The sequence below is a fragment of the Octodon degus genome, unplaced genomic scaffold, assembly GCF_000260255.1.
Source record: "Octodon degus isolate 3935 unplaced genomic scaffold, OctDeg1.0 scaffold00019, whole genome shotgun sequence".
Lineage (NCBI taxonomy): Eukaryota > Metazoa > Chordata > Mammalia > Rodentia > Octodontidae > Octodon > Octodon degus.
In genome coordinates this window covers 15,683,902-15,708,777 of record NW_004524595.1, presented here as the reverse complement: position 1 = coordinate 15,708,777, position 24,876 = coordinate 15,683,902, and the positions used below count along the sequence as shown (strand labels likewise).

The 24,876-nt window shown below is 36.5% G+C and overlaps 1 protein-coding gene across 6 annotated transcripts in view; it reads right to left on the bottom strand.

Annotated features, from left to right (window-relative positions):
- Nucleotides 1-24,876, bottom strand: part of Smc6 (structural maintenance of chromosomes 6) — a 93,216-nt gene that overhangs the window by 17,076 nt on the left and 51,264 nt on the right. For all 6 annotated transcript variants that reach the window (XM_023710946.1, XM_023710945.1, XM_023710948.1 and 3 more), the window contains 8 exons: nt 22,015-22,175; nt 18,986-19,121; nt 18,094-18,174; nt 16,486-16,656; nt 12,680-12,817; nt 11,809-11,954; nt 9,100-9,225; nt 4,356-4,461 (listed from right to left, as the gene is read on the bottom strand). In XM_023710946.1, coding sequence (XP_023566714.1) covers nt 4,356-4,461; nt 9,100-9,225; nt 11,809-11,954; nt 12,680-12,817; nt 16,486-16,656; nt 18,094-18,174; nt 18,986-19,121; nt 22,015-22,175 — 1,065 coding nt within the window. The remainder of the gene's footprint in view (nt 1-4,355; nt 4,462-9,099; nt 9,226-11,808; nt 11,955-12,679; nt 12,818-16,485; nt 16,657-18,093; nt 18,175-18,985; nt 19,122-22,014; nt 22,176-24,876) is intronic.

Here is a 24,876-nt window from a genome sequence, read left to right as displayed (position 1 = left end):
TGTATTTGATTTAGATTGACAAAAATCTTTCACTTTTAACTTAGTTGTTTAGTACATGTAACACTTAAGGTAATTACTGGCAAATCTAGATTTAAACTATTTACCTAACTATTTTCTTGATCCCACTGGTTTATTTTCTTGTCTTTTTTTTTGCCTTCTTTAGAGTATCATTGCTTTTAATTGGTCTCTATTTTACCTATGTTAAAATTATTCCAGTGGTTGCTTCAGAGACTTGTAATATATTTCTCATGAATTCATTATCTTCAATGACTATTGCTAATACTTCCCAAAATGTAAAAGAACCTTGTAACTGTTTAGCTCCATAATTCTTATTCCTTTGTTGCATCATTTATATATTTTACTTTTATATTTTATATACCTCACAATACACTGACACAGTATTGTTTTATAGAGCAAAAGCCATTTTCCATACATTCATCTTTAATAGTGGTCACTATTCTTACACCTTTAACATTTTAACTCTTTCACATGATTTTTTACCTTCATAATTTTTTTTTTCATAATTTCTGTTAAAAAGCCTGCGTTCAGTTTTATTTTTGCTCTGTGAAACAGCAATATTTCTTTTCTTGCTACTTTTAATATCCCTGCTTCTGGCTGTCAGCTATTTGATTATCTTGTCATTAGGTATGTGTGGTCTTATTTGATGTTTGTGGGCATTTCTGTGAATCTAGGCTGCTGTATTTCAGTTTCAAAAATTCTTTTCTTTTTTTTTCCCCTGTGGCTGGCCTCAGCCCACCATGGAGGCAGGGCTGGCTTGGCATGTGGTGCTGAGGATCAAACCATAGTCCCTGCACACTTGCCTAAAGCTTGCCTGAGCAGGCACTTTGGACTGCTGAGCCATCTCACTGGCCCCAAAGTTTTCATTTTGCTTTTCATCTTTTTTTTTTTTTTTCAGTACCAGGGATCAAACTCAGGACCTTGCACTTGCCAGGCAGGTACTTACACTACTGAGCTACCGCCTGACCCAAAAGTTCTTCAACCATCTTTGCTCTTTTTTGGGGGGAGGGGTTACTGGGAATCAAACTCTGAACCTTGCACTTGGCCAGCCAGTACCACTGAGCTACATCCCCAGCCCTGTTCATCTTCATCCTACTGTAATTTACTTTAAAACTGATTATGGTCATTACTCTTGACCTCTGTTCTATGTTTTTTTTTAAAGCTGTTCACTTTATATATGTATTTCCTTTTGACCTGCTTTGAGTTCTGTTAATTGTATTCTTTTATGTTCAGTTGGTTGTTTTTGTTTCCAGTATTGGGAATTCACCTCAGGACTTCATGCTTGCCAAACAGGTGCACCACCATTGAGCTATATAGCAGGCCCTTAGTTGGCTATTAACATCCACGGAGTTCTTAATTTTAGATACTAAAATTTTTAGCTATAGAACACCCACTTACTGTTCTTGTTGAAACTCTGCATCTTCATTCATTTTGTTTATCTAACATCTTCAACATGTTTAACCATGGTTAGGATATTAGTGTGATATCTTTTGTAACTATCATCTATGAGTTTGGTTCTTTTTTCCTGTTCTTTTTACTACCTGTCACATTTCCATGCTGCTACTGCTAAATTTTACAGTTTTGGAGGATAAAATACAATAAATTGCATAAATTTAAATGTACAATTTTATTGTTTAGGCAATGTACATTCTATGAAACCACAACTCAAGATGAAGAATACAGGGCTGGTGAGATGGCTCAGTGGTCTAAAGCACCTACTTAGAACAAGCTTAACAAAGCAGAGGGACCACGGTTCAATCCCCCAGCACCACATACCAGCCAGCCCTGCCCCCTGGTGGGCTGAGCTGGCCACACACACAAACACACACACACACACAAAAATAAATAAATAAATAAATAATTTAAAAAAAAAAAGATGAAGAATACATTAATCATGTTCAAGTTCCTCTATGCACTTTTGAAATAGTAACCTGTTCCATTCATCCATTTGGATGCCTTCAAACTAACAGCCCATCATTCTTATTATTGTGGCTTTGCAGAAACTCTCCTTATATCAGTTCATATAAGTCCTCCAATTTTGTTCTCCCTTTACAAAGCTGTGTTGGCTATTTTAGTTCCTCTGTATTTCCACATAAATTTTAGAATCCATTTGTCAATTTCTACAAAAAGAGCCTGGTGGTATTTTAGTGGAAATAATGTTGAATCTAAAAATCAATCTGCAGAAAACTGAAACTTAATAAAATATTGAATCTTTTGATCCATTAACACCATTTATCTATTTACTTAGGTTACTTTTAATTTCTCAGTATTTTAATTTTCAGTTTGCTGGTCTTGCAAGTTTCTCAGACTTTTATTTTTGAAGATATTATAAAGGGTACTTTTGTGCTGGTGATATAGCTCAGTGGCACAGCACCAGCCTGGCAAGCGCAAGGTCCTGAGTTCAATTCCTAGTACCTAAAAGGGGGTATTCAAAAATTTTTAATTTCTAATCATTTGTTGCTAGTATATAGAAATGTAATTTGTTGTTTGCATATTGCTTGCACCTGCAACCTTGCTAACTGCACTAGATCTTTTTGGAGATGCCATAGATGACCACAGTATTTGTGAATAATGAGAATCTGGCTTCTTCCTTTCCAATGCATGCATTTTAGCTCCTTTCCTTGACTTTCTGCATTGGGTTGAACTTCTAGTTCAATGCTGAATAAAAAAAAGTGAGCACTTAGTCTTTTTTAATGGGAAACATTTTATATAAAAAAACAAATGGGGCTCTAGATGTGTATAATATCCCATCAAAGGGGGATACTTTTCCATCTGTTCAGTCACAGGCATGGGAAAGCTGAAAGACAACCCTGGAGAACACTGCACTGGAACTGCAGCTTTAGTAAGGCTTGCTTTCTTCCTGTTCCTGGGGCCAGTGTGCAAACTCCTTCCTAATACCCAGGAATCCACTGATTGAAATGTTAGTCACATTTTTAGCTCTTCTAAGTTCCCACTGTGATGGTCGTGCTCTACAATCACCAAAATCCCAGAATCCACAAATGCCTCTAGGGAAGAAAATATCCAGCAGTCCTCAGCTTGCTTTGGAAAGTTTTCCTATCCCTTGGAATTCTCATTCACTTTGTCACTGTCACCTCCAGTTCCCAATGTCTATAATTTGCAGCAAAAACAATGGGCTTCCATGACAATACCTTCCAACCCTCAAGCAAAGCTCCTCTCACTCCTGTCACACCTGCATCTTTAATGACTGGGCTCTTAAAAATGAACAGGTTGACAAGAAACTCTAATGATTCACTGGTAAAAATTTAAACAGAGAGGGTGAAAATTAACTTCTTTGTTTGATTAAATGTAAAGGTTCCAAATAATAGAGATGTTACAAATACCTAATCTTTATTGTAAGTATTAAAATGGAAGGATATAACTTATGGCACTGAAAGTATCCATTAGTTGAAAAATTCCCCAGGCTAAAGTGAGCGCTTGCTCTTGGCCAAACTACACTTTTAAAAAAAAAAAAAAAAAAAATGTATTTGGTTGTTGCAGGCTTAGACTAGTGGTGATCCTCCTGCTTTCAGCCTCCCCAGCACTGGGATTACAGGTATGCGCCACTATGCCCGGATCCTGGGGTTGGGGCTGGTATGGCCTGTCGTGCCAGGGATCAAACCACAGTCCCTAGGCTTACCTAAACAGGTGCTTTAGTCCACTGAGCTATTTCACCAGCCCCTAAACTACACAATTTCTAAAGCTATATCTTCACATCCTATCTTTCAAATATAAAAATGTGAATGAATCCAAAGCCACACAACCAAAAGCTGAACGTGGTAGCCTTGATGTTAAAGAGACTAGAACTCAGGATAAGTTCAGAAGCAGACAGTGCAAAGACAACCATATGGAGCTGAACCTTGTTTATTTCCCGCCATGTGACTATAGACTACAGACTCTCCTTAACGTCTCATGTAATTCAAAGTGCTATGTGAGGTCTTAAAAAACCAATGGACCCAGTGGAACAGAAGCACAAGATAATCACTTGCCACTGAAAATAAAATCCCAAGGCCAGGGAGAAAGGTCAGTGGCACTCTGGCAAGCACACCCAAGTTTGATCCCAGTACCCCCCCTCAAAAAAGAAGTTAAAAAATAAAATTCCTAATTATCATTTTAAGAAAATAATATTACTTGGGACAGGAGCTAAGCTAGCAGCTTTACTGAGTAAGAATTCAGTAGAATCAACTTAATTTTCTACACATTTGCAAGACTACCATTAACTTAGAAATAAGTCTTTTGATTTTCCAGAGATATAGGGTAAAGCTCATCAATGTTTCATCAAAAAGAAAAGAATAGCTAATTTTTCAAAACATTAAGATGATAGGAGTTAAAATACTTACTGATATAGCAAGAGTTTCATTCTTATGGTCAAAATGCATTTTTCCACAATAGGCCCGTTGCGATAGTAAGTTGTCAAAGTACAATTTGCATCGTAAAGTCAAACACCTTAAAATAAATTGAACACATAAAATAGGATACAGAATAAAGATACAGAATTGTACATCTAGCATGATCTAAGCACAGACAATGTGAACACTGGTTGTCTACTTAACAGGTAAGTGTGACTGCTTTCCCCCTGTGTTTTGTATTTATTTCTACTCCACATTTAACCAACTCATTCTCTTTTATGATAAAAATCTGTAAAATGAACAAAAAAAGTAATTACAAATTCAGTATACTCCATATACCAGTCTATATAAATGTATCAATCACTCAACTAATTTATACAAAGCATTATTGCTCTAACACATAAGACATAAATTTTTTTTTTTTTTTGAGACAGGATCTTATTCTGTAACTTAAGCTGGACTTGAATCCACTTGAGCCCAGGCTGGCCTCAAACTTGGACCATTCTCACACCTCAGCCTCCCAAATGCTGGGATTACAGGTATGTGTCACCACACCTGGATATTCATACATCTTGTCCTTAAAAGGATTAAACTACAGTCATGAGGATGATAAATTGCCCATTCATTTGCCTGTTTCCTCCCAACTTCAACTACAAATACTAGCAAAGAGGTCGAAGGGAGTCTTTTATTCATTATCTACTGGTAACACCTTGGATTGTACAATGTCTGGCACGATGCAAGTGTCATCCTTACTTCTGCACATTAGATGAGGATGTACTAAAAGGAAGAACTTCTTCGCTCCTCACCTTTATATACTCACCTACCTTTCTATTTACAAGGACAGAGTCAGGGATTCTTATTTTACTCTCAGAGTCCGTCTTGACTCATCCATAAAGACACATACATACACTGTGATCCTCAAATCACCCCAGATTTTGCAATGGATGCCCCCTCAAGCTTGTCCCCCACACTTTTCCTCTCTTCATTCCTCTTTCTCTTCCCTTCCCTTCATGGTAAAGAGGCTCTGTACCTTCCTTACCAGGTCTAGAATCAGGCATTCTGTTGGAACCCTGGTTCCTTGGGGGGGAGGGGAGGCATTTCTAATGTAAGGTCAGAGTGACAGGTAACTGGCTACTTTTTCTTAAAGTCATTACTCTTCAACAAGCATATGGCTTATATCTTCAGAATCACAATGATTATATTCTTTTCCCTCCTATTTATCTCCCTAAATTTCATTAATTTCCTACACTAAAAAACAATATTCTAAGTTTTCTTTTGCTGCCAAGGCTACCATTCCTAGCTAGTTCTTAGAACTCCCTATTCATTGTTCTTTCACTACTAATATGTATTTTTTTTTAGACATAATCAGCCTTATCAGCAGCAAGAACTACACAGGCAGAGGGAAGTACGGGTACTCCTAAAGTGGGACACTGATATGTATTCTTTACCTGTTTTAAAGTCGTGGGATGCTAGAAACAACAAATAGTCTATTGTCATGAAATGGCAAAGTTCTCCAGAGTAAAGAGGGGAAATGATTTTAAAAACTTCGTCATTTTATTCTCCTCCTAAGACTGGGTGATCAATGTAAAGCATGTCAGTGGTGCTGCACTGTCGCAGGACAGTAACCCGTAAGTCCAAGGCTTTTACAAAAAAATCTGTGATATACCAATTTCTAGGTAATGACATAAAGACTACTAGATTTGGAAAATATGTATGTAGTGATAGGAATTAATTTTCTACTTAAAACTAAAAATCTAAGAAAAGCATATAAAATAAGAGTTTTGGTATCAGCACAGGCAGCTCCCATCAAATTGATCTCTGAGGCAGGAACAAATGAACCGAGTGCTACAAATACTCCAAGTCAGAAGTCAGGGAGTACATAGCTCAGTGGAGCCCACCCTCTGTGGCTATGTCCAGGCAGCAAGGAACAGGATGGGGGGAGTGATGGGGGGACAACTCAGAAGGTCTGCCAGGCTTCTGAGCCCATCCTGAGCTTAGCATTCATTAGTGCATATGTGGAAACACTACCTAATCCTGGGGAAAAAAGTACTGAAAGCACAAGCACCCCAGAAGCTCATATGGAGTCTGGTTAATTCATGTCACTATTGGCTGGACTGAAAATGTCACGATCCTCAAGGTACAGGCAGAGTTCTCAGAATGCAGTCTCAAAGGAAGCTAAAGCTTAAAAACAGCCTCAAAGGCAAAGAAATGAATCCCACTCAAAATTTAATACTATACCTATAAAATTGAAAAACAATTCAGAGTACTTGCAACGGAAAGAAACAACAAATGTCTGGAATTATGAATATGCCAATTGCCCCGACTTGAACATTACATATTGTACACATGTACTGAAATGTCACACTGCACCCCATAAACACAGACAACTACCATGTGTCAAATAAAAATTAAAAATATATTTTAAAAATAACTACAAAATACATTTCAAAACATATAATTTTGTTAAGCAGTATGGTCAAACATTTCCCTTTATGAGTAGCTAAATTTCACCATGTGTGCTATAGTTAGGTATACTTTTATTCACCTGTGGTCTTAAGGTTGTAGAATTGTAGGTATGGAGATATTTAAGATGCTCTAAAAGTACGTTAGTGAAAATGCCATTGTGGTAAACAGGTAAGTGGAAGGCCTGAGACTGCCCCAGATCTAAGTCTACTAAGTAAGAGCTCTTCCTCCGTATCAACTGCCCTTTGGTTTACTTCTGTTTCTTAGGATACTAATTTGGGGTTGCTCCACCTCTGAACGTCTGTGCTTCTCAGCAGAGGTAATTAATATCCAGTCTTCCAAGTACTATACTCACTTCCTACTCAACAAATGTGTATAAAGAGCCCAATATACTTCAGGCACACTGCAAGATACAGCAATAAAGAGAACGGTCTCAGGAAAAATAAAAGAAAGAAAGAGAACCGTCTCGGTGTTCATGCAGCATTGCCATTCTGAGATGGTGCCTCCACAGAGCTATCAGATTCCTGTCTCCCTTAACAAAGCACGGTGGGCTAGGTGTGGTGGCACACATCTATGATCCCAACACTTGAGAGGCTAAGATCGCATCTAAAAAAAAAAAAGTTCAACGGAAGGCTGTCTTCAGAACCAGTGAGTTCTCACTGGAAGTAGCCAGGTGAAGAACGATTCATTAGGAATTACATTATGAAAGATCTCTAATGAAATGGAAAGGGTAGATACACTTGCTATATAAAGGTTCTTCAAATCAGAATTCTTTGATTAAATTACAAAATCCTAAATACTAAATGATAAAGAAAATATCTAGTTTCTACCCACAGTTGAAACTTTTTTAATATTTCATTGTTTATTTTTTGTCTAATAGATGTTTGTGAGAGTGAGCTATTGTGATTCCCCATTAAATTTTTTTTCCATAATTTTATTGAGAAATAAATAGCAATGAGACAGTTTCAAATCAAATTGGTAGGACAGTTTCAATAATTAACACATTGCATACAGCTTTCCTAGTGGTTATTTGTTGTACAAGATGCAGACATCATATCCTATTTACAAACACAATTAGAACAAATCCCTCAATTCCTTGAATTAAGAGAATGTAGCTATGTATCTATCCTAATCATTTTGAATACACTGATACAAAATGGTCATTTATCTATATCCCCTTTTCTTGTTTAGTTCTGTCATTTAAATATTATAGGTGTGTGAACTCAGCAAAATATTCTAAAAGAGTCCAGTAGTCCATAGTAGTACTGGGTCTTCCACTTGACCGGTAATATCAGAAACTATTGACCTGAGTGCCCTACAGCTCAACATAACATGGCTTTACTTCTTATACTGCATTTTCATACTTATCTGCTGGATGGTTAAGACCAAGATAAAGCAAAACCTATGTAACAAGAATTGTAGCTTTTGGATCTGATAAGGTCAGTCAAATCTCCTATGGATTTATCCTGAGACCCTGTACCTCAGTTTGTAGATCCTCTGTTCGTGTCAGCCATGTGGATGAGTCACGGCCACTGCTTGGCCAATTTGCTCTCTGTGAAACCCTGAGAGAATGTTTTCTCTCCATGTGACTCTACTTAGGCACACTACATCATCGATCACTTTCCTCTTTGGCCCAATAATCTCCTTGGTCAGAAAATTTGGGATATAACTGAGTTACATGATGTTACAGTACAGGTCCTCATATGTCCTGAGTCTTAATTGACCTTGGAAGGCTAGGGCCAAAATGTTGGTTTTCCTTGTGGCCCTCCTTTTTCTCTAACTTTTGGCCTGCAAACTTAGGTTGTTAACCCTCCAAAAGAGAAGCTTATTGTTATTACCATATAACCTAGGCTGTTGAGCTTAACCTCACTATCTGTCTGAATATCAAACATCTTAGGCCATAACATGGAACAGGTATTTTTCATAAAGTATTGATATATTAAACTTTAAGTCCCTACAGAATATGACAAAAACATTTAGAAAATTAAACTATATTTCAAAAACAGGAATAAAGAATTATATATGTTTACACATAAGTCCAGAAATCTAACCATATACGACATTGTTGCAGGACAGTCCCACAACACTCCTTTTCCTGTCTCCTGTCTTCATTTACCACCCCCTTCCTTTTTAAACAATCATCTACCCAAGAGACAGCATGGCAGCCACAGTTGAAACGTATAAAGGTCTTAATTTCATTATCTACAAACAATAATGAAAAAACAAAAACACAAAAATGCATAATATATAGTAATATTTTTAATGTGCTTACCTCCTAAATTGTTGGTATGTTTTGTATCTGTGGGTCATTATTTCTTCTAGCAACTTAATAAATCTTTTTAAAGTTCTCACTTTATTATCCAGGTCAAGATAGGTTTCTCTTGCTTCCTGGTACTGCCTATTTCATGGAAAAAAAAAAAAAAAACAACTATGTAAGTAAATGGTGCACAAACAGAACAAAACAAAACAAAACAAAAAAAAAAACAAATACAGGTAGGGCAATAGCAGAGGAGCACAACGGTAATTGATTTCATCAATTTCCAGTCAAAATACATTCCTGAGATGAGGAAATGCTACCCATGGGACTGTCACGTTGAAGAGGACAAAATACTAGCTTCAAAGGAGGGAAAGATACCTTGCTAACTGTTTTAAAAGCTATTAGTTATACAAGCCAAAAGAAAAACACCGACTGTATAAAAATTTCTGCACAGTCAAAAAATCCTACAAAATATTAAAAAGCACATTGATACACATTGCTTAGACTCTTAGGGAAACAGGCACTTTAATGATGCTGATGAAAATACAAAATAAGTATCATTTCTAGAAATGGAAGTTTAGGGCCAGGGAGATAACTCTGTCATCTGTCACGTTCCAGAATACAATACATCTTAAAAGTACATCTAAAAGGTCCTTGAAAAGAGGTTAAGTACTTAAAGTTATAAAAACTGAAAGTATAACATCAAAGAGGACGATCTATGAAACACTTTAGGCAGTGTGCTACATTGTTTATCTGCAAAGACTGAAAACAACTTCCCACACCTGAGAAAGTCTGTTTAACACACAAGGAGAGAAGTCAGGGGATGATGAAAACAGAACTACAACTTTCCATGCACATCTGTTTTTCCACACTTGCACAATTCCATCTACTCACACCACACTCAATACATATAATATGAACACCACACTGCAGTCCATAAATGTGTACAATTAGCCGAAATAGTAATACATTTTAAAATTCAAATGTAAATCACCTATTTTTAAAAGGCCCTTATCTCACTATTTTGATGTTTTCTCCTTTATTTTCCAATGTTCTTGAATATAAACCTGAGACCATTCCAGATTTCTCCATTTCGGCTGTGTTCAGAGCACACAGTGATGACATCTGCAGAGGGGGGCTGGGGTCTGTACACAACACACCCTAATTCTTGCTCCTATCCCCTCGTTCCCTCCCTCCACTGTGAGGTGCTTCACAGGTAAAGAGCTGTAACATATATATATATATATATATATATATATATATATACACACACACACACACACACACACACACACACTTCGAACAGGGTCTCCAGGGTGTCACTACATAGATCAGACTCATAGTGATCCACCTGTGTTCAGCCTCCCAAGAACTGGGATTACAGGCGCACACCACCACACCCAGTCTCAACCGCGCTCTCAGCATGCCCCAGTGGTGGGGCCAGCACTACACGCTGTGGAGTGAACCCCAGCCATTGTGCTCTGCCTCAGCAGGCACATTAGTCCACTGAGCTATCTGGCCAGCCCAAGAGCTGTAACTTTCATCTAACCATTCTCCAACAACTACACAAGTTGGGATTTTCCAGTGTTACCAAAAATGCTGCAACAAACAACTCTTAGCAAAACACTTTTTTCATTTTTGTTTCAATAACAAAATAATTTGATGCAATGAAATTTTACCTTTATTCTAATATTAGAATTCTAACTTGCAGTAAAAGTTTGAAGTTTACTTTGTTTGCTTGTTTGTGACAAAGTCTCACAAAGTTGCTAAACTTCCCAAGTTGCGCACAAGCTTCCTCAGCCTCCCAGAAGCTCGCATTGCAGACACGCCCCCAACCTCAGAAAGCATTACAATACACTTGTTGTGTAGAGATTAGATCCAGGGAAGCTAAAGCAATATACACAGGGCAGCACTGCAACAGAGATGCTCTTCCTTCAGAGCCTGTGCTCCAATTACACCACGCTTCTTCTGCTTTCTGTGTGTGCTGCTGGACATGAACTGAAGGCTTAGTGCCTGCCAGCAAACGCTGCCCAGCTGAGCCACATCCCCAATCCTGGGCTTGTATTCTTATAAAGTTGATTACTTTCCTGTCCATATGAATTTTATAGACATAAAAAGACATTTATATTAAAATGTCATTCCATAATTTAATAATTCAAAAGAGAAAAGATGTTTTTAATAGCACATATTTTTTAATCTTATTTATTTGGTACAAAGTCTCTTATTACACAGCTCAGACTTGTAGTGATCCTTCTGTCTCAGCCTCCCCAGCACTAGGCCTGGTTTCGGTGGCTGGCACAGCACGCCCAGAGTTCCTGGGCCAGGACAGCTTACGGTACCTGGGATTGAATGTACTTGCTAGGCAGGTGCTTAGACTGCCAAGCTATCTCCACAGCTCTACTAGCACATATTTAAAAAATGAATTCAGCTGTAACTATCTATCATAGCAAAACCTCAATTTATAGAATTACATGTTAATGCTTTTTTTTTTCCAATACTGGGAATTAAGGCCTTTGGACTGAGCTCATACCAAACCTTTTAAATTTTATGTTTATTTTGAGGAGGGCCAAGAAAATTGGCCAGGCTAGGCTTGAACTTTCCACCCTTTTGCCTCAGCCTCCTGGAGTACCGGCACTGCAGGCTATGCTATCACACTTGGGCATTTAAATGTCTTCATAACATACATGGATGATACAGTAAGTATAAAAGCTGCTGGCCACTTACCTCATTATTTCTTCTCGATCTCCATGACTAGCATGTTCTGCCTGTATCTTTTGTCTTAATCGGTTAATTTCTTTGTCTAGCATTGATGCAGACTTTTTTACTTCTATCCGTTCTGGGCAGATCTGTCTTGCTTGTGACATTTTCTCCTAGAAAACAATACTCAGTTTTTTTCTTTTTGGGGGAGGTTTCATTTATAAACAACAACAAAAAGTGCAAAGCCCTTTTACAATGCAGTAACTATTTTTTACTTACAACCTTCTATATTACAATCTTAAAAGAACTGGATTACAGACTTTAAATTGTTTTCCTTAAAATAGATCAAAGCAAAGCAAAACCATTTCTTCTACTTACAAGACTACTTTCAAATTTATTCTCTAGAAACAAGGCTACTATGTAGTTGTCACCCAGCTTCTCAGAGGAGAGGTCTCTGTGACTAACGCTGGGCTGAGGAGCTGTGGCACTGGGACAGAAAGCAGCACTGCCCCAACCACTCAGGAGATACTGGGCTGTAGAGCCCTGCCTTCTGAGGGCCTCATATGCTGCCAATTTTCTCAAACGCTCCCTTATTTTACAGGAAACAAATCCGGAAAACTGTCCACATTTTGCAAACATGACATTAAGGAAAACACATTTTAGGACTAAGAGCTGGACATAGTGGCACACACCTATAATCCCCACACTCTTGGAGGCTGAGGCAGGAGGACAGCAAGTTGGGGCTCAGTCTCAGAGACTCAGTGAGACCCTATTGCCAAACAACAAACAACACACAGCTGGGGATGGAATTGAATGCCAAGAAATGGGGTTTGAGCCCCCACACTGCCAAAACCCACAGGTGTAAATAAACAGTCTGAAATGAGACAGCAAGAGTAACCTCTAGCTCTTTTTCTTTCATGTCCAGTTCTCGCTTCTTTTTATTTAAAGTATCCAAGTGTTCTTTTTGTTTATCTTCATAATGCCGCTTCCCTCGTTTCTGGTTATCCACCTCAGAATCAGCAAGGTTTAATTCATCCTGTTTGAATAAAGCCAAAATCACCGATAAAGATTAAAAACAAACGAACAACAACAACAAAAAACTCTTCCAGCCTAGGTATAAAATTAGGAACTGAACAGAATCTAATCAGGTTCTTTAAAAAGTCAGAGTTCATGTTCCTATGTATCTGTCTTTTGGAGGCGTTTTTGGTACCAGGAATTGAGCTGAGTATTGTGATGTTGAGCTAAATCCTGGGCTTCCTATGTATCTGAATAAAGGAGATTCCTCAAATTAAGAAGTCGTATTATATTCAAATTCTTATAGAAATTCACAAAATAGTATTTCTTCAATTTCATTTTGGCAAATATGGTAATTTTAGCTTTAAAAATCTAAAACAGCCCAACAGTTGGATATAGCTATCTTACCTGGATGATACTGAATCATGCATAGTTTGTTTTTCATTATATATACTACATATGTATGATAAAGTCTAACTTATAAATTAGACACAAGAAGAAATTAACAAGTGGAACTAAAATATAAGTTTAGACCTATACTGTAGTAGGTTATATGCGCACAGTCTCTCTCTTGAAAGAGGCAACACAAGTAGTATTTCTTGACTATAGTTGACCACGAGTTACTGAAAGTACAGAAAGTAAGATGTAGATGAATGAGGACTAATGCATATGTAATTCTTTTTTTTTTTTTTAATTTTTTATTTATTTATGTGTGTGTGTGTGTGTGTGTGTGTGTGTGTGTGGCCAGCTCAGCCCACCAGGGGACGGGGCTGGCTGGCATGTGGTGCTGGGGGATTGAACTGTGGTCCCTTTGCTTTGCTAAGCTTATTCAAATAGGTGCTTTAGACCACTGAGCCATCTCACCAGCCCCCTGTAATTCTAAAAACTGAGTGAACTACAGTTATTAGAAAGGAACATTAAGAAATTTAAAGGCATGAAGGGACTGTGTTTCCTTTTCTGGCTGCAGGGATGGTTTCACAGGTTTGCAACTGTCAAAACTTACCAAATTACACTCTCTAACTGCTTATGGCTCCTGACTTAGAACCAAATTGAGTTTTTGTTTTGGTTTGGTTTGGTTTCTGGTGCTGGGAATCAAACTCAGAACTTTACCCTTGCCAGGAGGTGCTATACCACTGAACTATATCCCCAGCCCCCAAAGTGAGTTTTTAGATGAACAGGTTGTTCATCTGTTTTCTGAGCCAGACAATGGTCATTTACATTATGATTAACATGTTTCTTTTTAAGAGTTACAGCCACAAAAAAAAAAAAAACAAAAAAACAAACAAAAAAAAAAACCAGTATCATCTCGTGACTCATCCTCATGTCAGACACTGACAAAAGGATGCACAAAAGGTGGTACAGGGCTACAGGATAAATCCTGAAAGTACTTGGCTGACCTTATCAGATATAAAAGTTACATTTCTTGGTATATAGGTCTTGCTATATCTTGGTCTTAACCATCTAGCAGAAAAGTATAAAAACAAGGTACATAAGGTAAATCCATATTAATATGATGAGCTGTAAAAGGCTCAAGTCAGTAACTTCTGAGGATAACCCACTAATATTATAGACTGCTAGACAGTGTTAGATTGTTTAGTTGAATTCAAACACCTATAGTATTTAGATGCCAGTAGAATATTCACCTCTGACAGGACAAAAAATAAATAAAAATTTTTAAAAATAAAAAATAAAAAGAGAATATTCAGATATCCAGAAAAGAAAAACTACTATGCATATCAGAAACTGAGAGATTCTCCTAGTACAGAAAATCATCTATTTTTCCAGGCTTAACATGGTTCTCATTCCCTGCCTAACAAATTAAATTTATAATCAAGGTGTTAAGTTTGCAAGTGTAACTCAAAATGTGCTCAAAGTGGAAAAAAGATTCCCTAAGCCATGATTTTGATGATATATTTAAGCAGAACACTCCACATTCCAACCAGCTCTCCAACACAAACTGAATACAAATCTTGAGGACAAACAGATTATTCTGCTACCTAAATCCTCTTGATATTGTTGTTACTGACAACTAGGGTGATGCCACACAAAAAAGGAAAAGCCTCTTGCTGATGGCATGCAGGTTTACTGAAGGACTCATTTCCTACAGCTACAAAACAGATCTGGGGGTGCAGCCCAGTGATAGCATGTTTGCTTACCATGCATGAGGCTCTGGTTGGTATACAAATTTTTACTCACATACTTGTAAATATTACCTTACCTTTATTCTAATTTCACTATTTTTAACTACTGAGACCTAAATTTTTTATATTCTTGAAAAAAATATTTTTTGTGACAAGGTTTCTCTAAGTAGTTCAGATTGACCTTGATTTCATTTATGTAGCCTAAGCTGGCCTTGAACTCATAGGGAATCCTACTGCCTAGCCTCCCACTGCTGATCACAGGCATACCACCATACCAGCCTTGTTCTTGAAATTTTTAATACTTATTTTATTCTTCATTTCCTTTTAAAACTACTTTATCTTACTTTATATTTTTGGAACTTTTACCTTTTAATTCTTATTTCACAATGCAATATTTTCTCATTTATCTTTTTCAATAATCTTCAATATTTTCCTACTTTCAACTTTAATACTTAAATTCTATATTCATCTTAATCAGTTAATTTATCAACTTACTTTCTCATTTTTTTTCTTTTCCTCATAAAAAGAAAAACAATCCCAGCCAGATGGAAGGCAAGTGCAGAAAAAGAAAGCACCACAAACAGGGCAGAGCTGCTTCTGTGCAACTCCTCCTCAGTCCGGCTTTAATTCTCTTCGAACTCTGAATAACACTTCTGAAGTTTTCAATGAGGACAAATAAGTTCATATACTTCAAGTTCTTCTAAACTTGCAAAATACCTAAATAATTTTGATTCAAAGGAAGCAATTTTCCTAAATATCAGTGCTGTCTTGTATCATAAATAACATTTGAGGTCCTGAAAATAACTGAGGTAGTCCTAAAAATGACAGTGACACAATAAGTTATATGATAATTACTATGCAAAATGGGAAATTTACATAATTAATTTCCCTAAATTTACTCTCAAAAAGTCAACTGAACTCAGCCTAGAATATATGTGACATGGGGCTGGTGAGATGGCTCAGTGGTCTAAGGCACCTACTTGGAACAAGCTTGGCAAAGCACAGGGACCACGGTTCGATCCCCCAGCACCACATGCCAGACAGTCCGCCCCCTGGTGGACTGAGCTGGCCACACACACACACACACACACACACAAATAAATAAATAAATAAATTTTAAGAATATATGTGACATGCTGAGTAAGCAGGAGGTGGGTAGCATTATATTTCAAGTGGGTTTCAGAAACTAATCAATTCATGAGTTATTGCTAGAAAGGTGGTACAACCAAACAGGCAAGCACAGAACAGTATATATTTTTCTGGCTTTTGGTTCCAGTAAAAAATAATCAGAAACTAAGAGGCAGTAAAGGATACTCTTGTGGGAGAAAATAAATCCAGCAATTTAGCTTCCTGCAAGCAAGAACAAAGGTGCTTAGCACTAAATGATCTAATGATGAAAATTTGGTTCTTACTGCTCTTCATATTTTATGTGATATGGATGTATTTACATCTAGCCAATAATTCTTTTAGGGCCATATCCATGCGTATAAACTGGATATGAAGCTACATAAAATACACAGAAAACAGATTAACAATTACATACATATACCTTCAGTGGATCTGCTAGCTCTGACAGTTGATTAATTTTCAACTTAATTGTATCATACTTGGTTTCTGCTTCTATTTTCAGACTTTTGAAATGCTCCAATTTTTTTTTTTGCTGCTCCATCTGTTTCTCAGTCATTTTCATTTTGATTTTATTGTCATGAGCTTCATCTTCCTGGTAATGTTTTAAAGAGGTCAAGAGTTAATACATTTCAATTAAAAAAGAAAATTCTGAGAGGAGAAATAAACTATCACCAAATTAGATAAAAGAAAAACACAAAAAAACAAAAACATTTTCACACTTATAATACTAAATTAGAAAACAAGTTAAAAATAAAAAGGGATGACATTTGGCAGACAAGTCAAACAAGACTGCTTGAGATGATTACTGATAGAAGTAGCTCTGATTCCCTCTACTCACCTTTCCCTATGTACTTAGAGGTTTATGTATATAAACATCTTGTGCAACAATGTGTCAGATATGGTTATCAAAAATTAAGATATATTCTATGCCTTTATGAAACTTGATATCAACAGAAGGAAATAAAGCAGAAAAGTGAAAAATGGATAAACAGATACAAGACTACCTGCAAAAAAACATGATAAAGGGCTGGAATACTTGTGCTCAGCGGCACAAGTATTTGCATGGCAAGCACAAACTCCTAAGTTTGAATCCCAGTACAAAACAAACAGACACAAAAAAACCTATGACAATTATCATCAAAATAAAGCTTTATCAGCACAAAGCATTTTCCTATTTCATTCACTGTTTATTCTTCAGTTCTTAATATGCTGCTATGAAGGGTGAACACTCAATAAATATTCAGTCATTTTACTACGCCTCATATTTTTATATCACTATTTACTGCACCTTAATAAAACCTAAGCCTGAATGTCATAAACAAATACAAAGAAAACATAGAATAATAAATATGTGGAAAATTAAAATGAAAGCCATTAACTTACGGAAAAAAGAGAACAATGGAAAGAGACCAATACCAACTGAACAGCAGGCAGCCCTGACATCTCTACATATTCACACTGATACTGTTTTAACTCTAAGAGTGCCTATGTGAAAAATGTCTTGTGTGATAAGTCACTGTGAAAAGCAGTTGAGTTCTTTTTTGCGGAACCGGGGATTGAACTCAGGCCCTTGGCTTATTCTACTGCTATCTCCCCAGCCCTCAGTTTAAGTTCTAATAGAGTTTTCTTTTAAGTACAAGATACATTCAATCATAACTGCTACATACATATGGCATTAAGAAATCAAACTCTGGGGGCCTGGCCATAGCTCAGTTCTTTAAGTGGCTGCTTCCACAAAGCTGTCAGCCTCAGGTTGCTGGAGTTCGATCCCCACAACACTCCGGCCTGTCCAACCACCCCTGACAGCATTCAGAGAAAAAAAAAAAAAAAGAAAAAGAAAAAGAAATCAAACTCTGCATCAGATAGCTCTTTCTATTGCATTTATGAATGGAGACAGCAATCTATAAATACTGAAGTTATAATCTATTACTAAGTCTATATTACTAAACTATGTTTATTATTAAATTTATGATCATTAAAAGTAACTTCAAAGAATTTTAAAGCATTTTAATTGAAGAAAAGCATTTACCAAGGTTGCAATGTCTATAGATTTGTGTTCTTCTATATTCTCAAGTTCCCGAATTTCAGAACTACTTTTTCTTATTTTCATCTGAAAGAAAAGTATTTAAAATAATACAAAAAAAAAAAAAAAAAACCTTAGAAAGGATGTGCTAATACATAAAATTCTACTATGCTTTATGACACAGATATAACTGATGAAAGGGGTATATACATTAGCATTAAATGGATTAAACAGAGGTCAATGTTGCTAATCCATTCCTATGAAAAAAGATGCAAGTTGCCCACCTTGGCATTTAAAATGATGATACTGTGAGTGCACAGAAAATATTTTTTAAAATACCCCAAGTCTCAAGTCATTAGAATTCTCTAACACAAGTGGTTCTCAAAGTAAGAGCCAAGTGACCCCTGGTGGCCCCTAAAACCTCTTTAGGAAATGCATGTAGTCAAACAATCCATAAATCACTATGGTATTATTCTCACACTTTTACTAGCACTTTTCTGACCTGTGTGCAGGTGACCTGTAACTAGATGATGTCTAATATCACAAAAGACTGAACTTTATTAAGCCAGACATTAGAGAATGCTAGAATTAAAAAGTAACCATATTCTCACTAAATCTTTTTAGGTTTTAAAAATAGATTTTTATACTATTTTTAAATTAACAAATATTCTTCAATTTTAAGACTTAATCTTAGACAAAGACCAAGAAGTAAAAATGTCTTAATTTTCTAAAATATAAATGTTAGTAGATATAACATAAATGAAAGCTTGTTTGAGAACATAAACGACTGAGGTCCACATGTCTGAGAACTACTGCTTGAGGAGAATGACAATATTTTAAAATTAATTTCAAAGTAAGTTGAGAAAAAAAGAATGATTCTTTTGCGTTTTGTTTTTACCTTTAACTCTTTATAATGTAGCTGGCACCTTTTAAGAAGTTCTTCATTTTGTTTAATATCCCTTTCACAAGCAGACAAATGTTGCTGAAGATTTATTATTTGGGCTTTCTTATTTTCAATTTCATTTTCCAAGTTGCTTAATGGAGAAAAGTGGATGAAAAAACACTTGAGACATATTTTTTCAACATTATGAATATCTGCAATACCTTACTTATAAATTCATAATCTGTTACGGCTATTTATTTCCTACTAAGTTATTAATATCATGAAACTCTATTACATAAATATCAAAAAATATTTTCAAAGATGGAGTCAAGTTTAACTTATTTTCCTAACAAGTATTAAAACCCCTTGCATGGTTGTAGGATAGAAGTAGAATTGAGATACAACTTCTCAAAAGAAAGAACAGCAGGGAACCCCCTGGACAGGACATAATACTGTATGTCCACAAACCTACTGCAACATAAAAGTGAGGCTGGGAGAAGGGACTGAACTGCATTCTCTTAAGTTTGCATTTGCTGGGCCTATTAGGACAGAAGAAAAAAGAAATACAGGGAGTGGGGCCAGAGATATAGCTCAGCAGCTTAAGCGCCTGTCTGACAAGCACATGGTCCACAATTAGATTGTTGGTACCGAAAGAAAAAAAAAAGACACATGCACAAAAAAAGAGGTGGTAATGATAAAGACAGATGTTAACTAGTGACTCAACATTTCTTGTGAGAGAAAAAAATGTCAAGAATGTATGCATGGAGAGAAGAAAAAGAGCAGGACAAGGAGATGAACTGAAGAACACAGGAGACAGATGCCACAGCTGTGAAGAGCCTCTGAGCAGCAGTCTCCTGCCCTTGGGAACAATTATCCTGCCTCATGGATCAGATTCCTGGTCTTCCGAACCTGTGTGCTTGGAACCACCCCTGTAGTGAGAAACTTTTTCCTGGTTAAGAGGGTAGGCTATGATCAAATGCATCATGTATTAGCCAGGTGTGGTGGCACATGCCTATAATCCCAGAGCTTGACAGGCAATCCCATTGAGGGATTCCTACAAATTTCAAGGCCAGCCTGGATTACACAGTGTGCTCAAGGCCAGCATGAACTACAGAGTGAGGGCCTATCTCAAAAACCAACAAACAACAACAACAACAACAAAAAATACATCATCTGCATGGAACCCCCAGACTCAGATCCCCAATGTGAAACTGGGGTAGATGGGACAAAGGGATAATGAGGGGTGAAAATGATTAAAGTACATTATATGCATGTCTGGATGTACCAAACTTGGACCGATCAATCTATGTAACCAATATGCACTAAGAAAAAAGATGGGGAAAAAAAAATGCATCACATTGTAACATCTCTAGAATCAGAAACCATTTCCAGCCCACAGTTCAAAGCGGCATTTTGCTCCTTTTAACTGGCACACAAAAACATATGCTAGTGTATAGAACAACAGTGCTAACTTAATGGAATGTTCATATTTTTAAAAAAATCTCAATAAATATTAGTTGAATAATGAATGATAAAATGGGAAAAAGACATTAGTTGTACCATTTCTGACAAAAATTAGATCAGATACAAAATTTAAATATGGCTGCATACTTAATATGAAATATTTTATCATATATGTCTATATCTTCATTAATAAACAGCACTGCTGTTAAAGGCAGGATTTACTAAGCAAATAGCCTAAATCAAAAATAAAAACCAACAAAATGATCAGACAATAGAGCTATTACATAATTTTCTGAACATTCAGAGTACATTCAAGCAATCAAAATAATTCATTCAAAATTTGCTAATTTTACATTATTTTGCTAGCTAGGAAGACTTGTCATGCATCAAAGGAGAAAGAACATTTGTCACATAATGGGAAAGAAAGTCTGAGCTAAGGGTGTGACTGCCTGTGCGAGACTAGCTCTCTCAGAGCGGGCTCCTCTTGCCCTGCATTATGCTCCATACTGTGGTTTAAGAGAAACAATGAAAGTATAAGATGTTCACACTCTACGCAAGTATGTAAAATGTTAAGTTTCTGACAATTCAAAATGTGCGAGTAATTATTCCATGAAATAGGAGCATTCTGAGAACTTGCTTATATATCATGTGTACTTTCATAACTGTAAATGGCACTGGGATAAACAAAATCAAGTGCCACATTAGGCAAGGTGTTGATCATTCAACTATCTTTCTGTTGCTAAGCAGTTTTATTCACCTTTCCTGTATGTGCTGCAGTTACTTTATGCTGCACTCATAAATCACCAATACTTACTTGAGAAAGCCTATTTTGATAAAATTCTCATTTCCTATACACATTTACAGAGTCACATTTTAGAATATGGATTTTTTTGCTCCATTTTCTTAGATAATTTCTTACACATATTATTTGGTTAAGATCTTTTGAGTCATTAAATCAGGTCCACTCAACAATTCATATACAGTTGAGAATTTTTTTTTTAAAGAGCAGAAACTGTTTTTTAAAAGGCCATTCTTTTTGCATACTTTTGAATACTACTAAATATATCACTAGTTTTTTTGCTTGACTTTTCAATGTCTGCTTTACTAGCAGCTCTGGTTTCCTCGGTGTTGACTGACCTTTCTGAACAGTGCGCCCCAAGTATCTGTCAAAGCCAGAATAAGGAGCCTGAGCTATAAACCTGCAGTGCCCCAGACCCTCATGGAGAAAAACAGCTCAGCTAGCTCAGGGATAAGCACAGTGGTGCCGCTCACGCAATCCTCGACTGGCCCCTTTTCCTCATAGACAGGCAATAAAGTACAGGTGAGCTGCTCAAGGAGACACTTTCTATTCTCAGATCTGAATGCTGCTGGCCAAGTGATGGTGGAAAGTACCTGTCAACGTGGTAGTCCACATTCAGCTAGATGCTCTTTTCAGGCCAAACACTGAGATAATTACTTACAGCGTTCACTGAGATAATTACTTACAGCGTTCACTGAAATAACCACTGAGTGATATGAAAGACACAGAACTCTGAAGGATGCAATAGGAGTAACATAGTAAAGCTAGACAGGACTCCAACCTTATTTCAGAATCCACATCTTTGCTTAGGAACTTAGGTCTTGTATTTTCTGATGAATAATAACGTCCTGCAAAAACCTGATCACCATCAGCAGTGAAAGCTTCTCTGCAATTTCTGGGGGGCTTCTGTGACTGCATTACTGCCCGAGCTACAGAATTACTCTACAGGAGAGACAGAAACACATTTTTAAATCAGTGCTGAACGATTTCTAATGGACACAATTTTGAAATATTAATTGTCAATATTTAAGATAATGTGAAATAGTCTTTCTGATTTTAAAGAAAAAAAAAGTTTTCAAAATAGGACGATAGATTAACAATGGTCAATGTATTGTGTACTGTTATCTTCAAAGTAGTTGCTCAAGCTATGATATAGACAAGAAAGATTAATTCAATAATACAGGCACAAACTTCTTTTTTTTTTCCTTTCCTTTTTTGGAGGAACCGAGGATTGAACTCAGGCTCTTGCGCTTACCAGGCTAGCACTTAGTCTAATGAGCCACCTCACTGGCCTCCAAACTTCTTTTTAGTGAATAAAAATTAATATATTTATCTTAGCTATTTTATGTATATATAAATAGATGTATACATATACACATATATTTTTCCTTTTCCCTTTCCTCCATCCCAGTTGTTTTATCCTTTTGAGGAGGTTCCCTTTCACAATATCTAGTGTACATTTTGGATCTTATTTACTTTTTCAATTTCTTACACAAGGGAGACAATATGACAATCTAGTTTATTTTACTTCTGAGTATGTTCTCTAGTTGTATCCATTTACATATAAATGTCTCAAGTTCAACCTTCATTATGGCTGAGTAGTATTCCATTATTTAAAAAAATCCTATCTTTTTTTATCCATTTCTTGATTGATGGACATTTGGGTTGTTCCCAAGATTTAGCTATTACAATTTGTGCTGCTAAAAACAAAGGTGTACATACATTACTGTGGTATGATGTTTTTAATTCCTAAGGGAAGATAACCAGAAAGGATTCAAATAGCTGGGCTTTGGAGTGTGACCTTCAATCCTACTTGGAGGGATCTCCACACTGACTTTCATAGTGGCTGCACTAGTCTGTATTCCCACCAACAGTAGAGAAGGGTTCCTTTTTCCCACAGCCCCTCTAGCATTAGTTATTAGTTGATTTCTTGACGATTGTTATTCTTTCTGGGGTAAGATGAAATCTCAGTGCTGTTTTAATTCACATTTCTCAAATGACCAACAATGCTGAGCATTTTTTTCATATATAAATGACAAGTATATATTTATCTCAGATGCCCACGGTTAGATTAGGTCTTTGAATTTGGGGGAGATTGAAAAAAATAACTTTTTTTCAGTTATTAGCACATTCTAGGTAGAAGTCCTTTAAGGAATTTTAAGTATTCTTATTTAAATATTCAAATAAGATCATTCTATTAACTTAAAGAATTTTTAGAAGTTCCAAGATTCAAAAATTAAAACTATACTTTAAAACCACTTAGTTAGTATACAGTGCTTCTTGAAAACTGGTATGTCTTATTTTTATATTTTACATTATTAACTAAAATTTAAAAATTAATTTTTCATATAAATATGTTCACTTTAGACAAGTTCATACCAATACTACTTTTTCTAAATGACTTTTATACCATGGAAAAGATCTGAGGCACTAGCAACACATCCCTCTAAAGATTAACATATCAAATTACACAAAGAAATCCAATAAATAAGAAATGGAAGAGTACAAAAGGTTAGTCAAAGCCTCCTCACCTTATGACCATTACAGTAATATTTACTTTCAAGCATTATTCTAAAACATGAGTATCATACTTATAACTACAATGTGACCTTGCATATACACACATTTGTGCTACAAAGCCCTTTAGTTTTCAATTTCCATAAATGAGAAAAAGACATTATTATGTTGTCTTTATTCTACTATTCCTGTTTCAAGAACCTTGTACCCTACTCAGCAAATTTACAGAAAAAGATAAAACAGAATATGGCAATCTAATCTAAAAAACATATATAAAAATACATACACAGATCAATATTAAAGATTTATTTTACAGAGTACAAAGATATAAGAAAAATAATTCATAAGGTAATTTCATTTAAAAGGTGTAATAATTGCTATGGCTTGTGTTTCTATACCCCCCCCCAAGCCTCCTGTAGTCACAGATGGGGCTTTAGGAAAGCTGGCTGGATCTAGGGCCAGTGACATAGCTCAGCAGACTAAGTGCCTGCTTAGTCAAGCACAGGGACTGGGTTCAAACCCTAGCACCACATGCCACGAGGGCCCCGCCCCCACACAGGCCGCACACCTATAATCCCAGCGTTGGGTGGCTGAAAACACAAGGATCACTATGAGTGCGAGCTGTGTAGTGAGACCCTGTACCAAATACATCAAAAAAACAAAAAGGTGGCGGGATCTAGAGTGTGTGATGCTGGAAACAAGGGTGTGTGGTTACTAAATTATTCCACTGACTGGTTTGGTGCAGTTTTCAGTGTAGGTAATGGGAATGTCCAGCCCTGGTGGGCCCTAAAGGTGCATAGAATATAAGAGACAGAAGGAGGGCTTCTGATGTGTGGCTTGCTGATTGCTACTTCACTGCTGGCTTCCTTCTGCCTGCCCTGCTTTGCTATGAACAGTTTCTCCTCTGTGATGTCCCTCTGCATGCCATACAGCCATGGAGCCAGCCAACTATGGACCAAAACTTCTATAAACTGTGAGTCAAATAAACCTTTCCTCCTTTAACTTCAGTGTGAGGTATTTTGACTCAGAAATGAGAAAAGTAGCTAAGACAATATATAAATCAATAATGACATATAAAAAAGAGATCTGGTCGCCAGGAAGTTAGCTCAGCGGTCTAAGTGCCTGC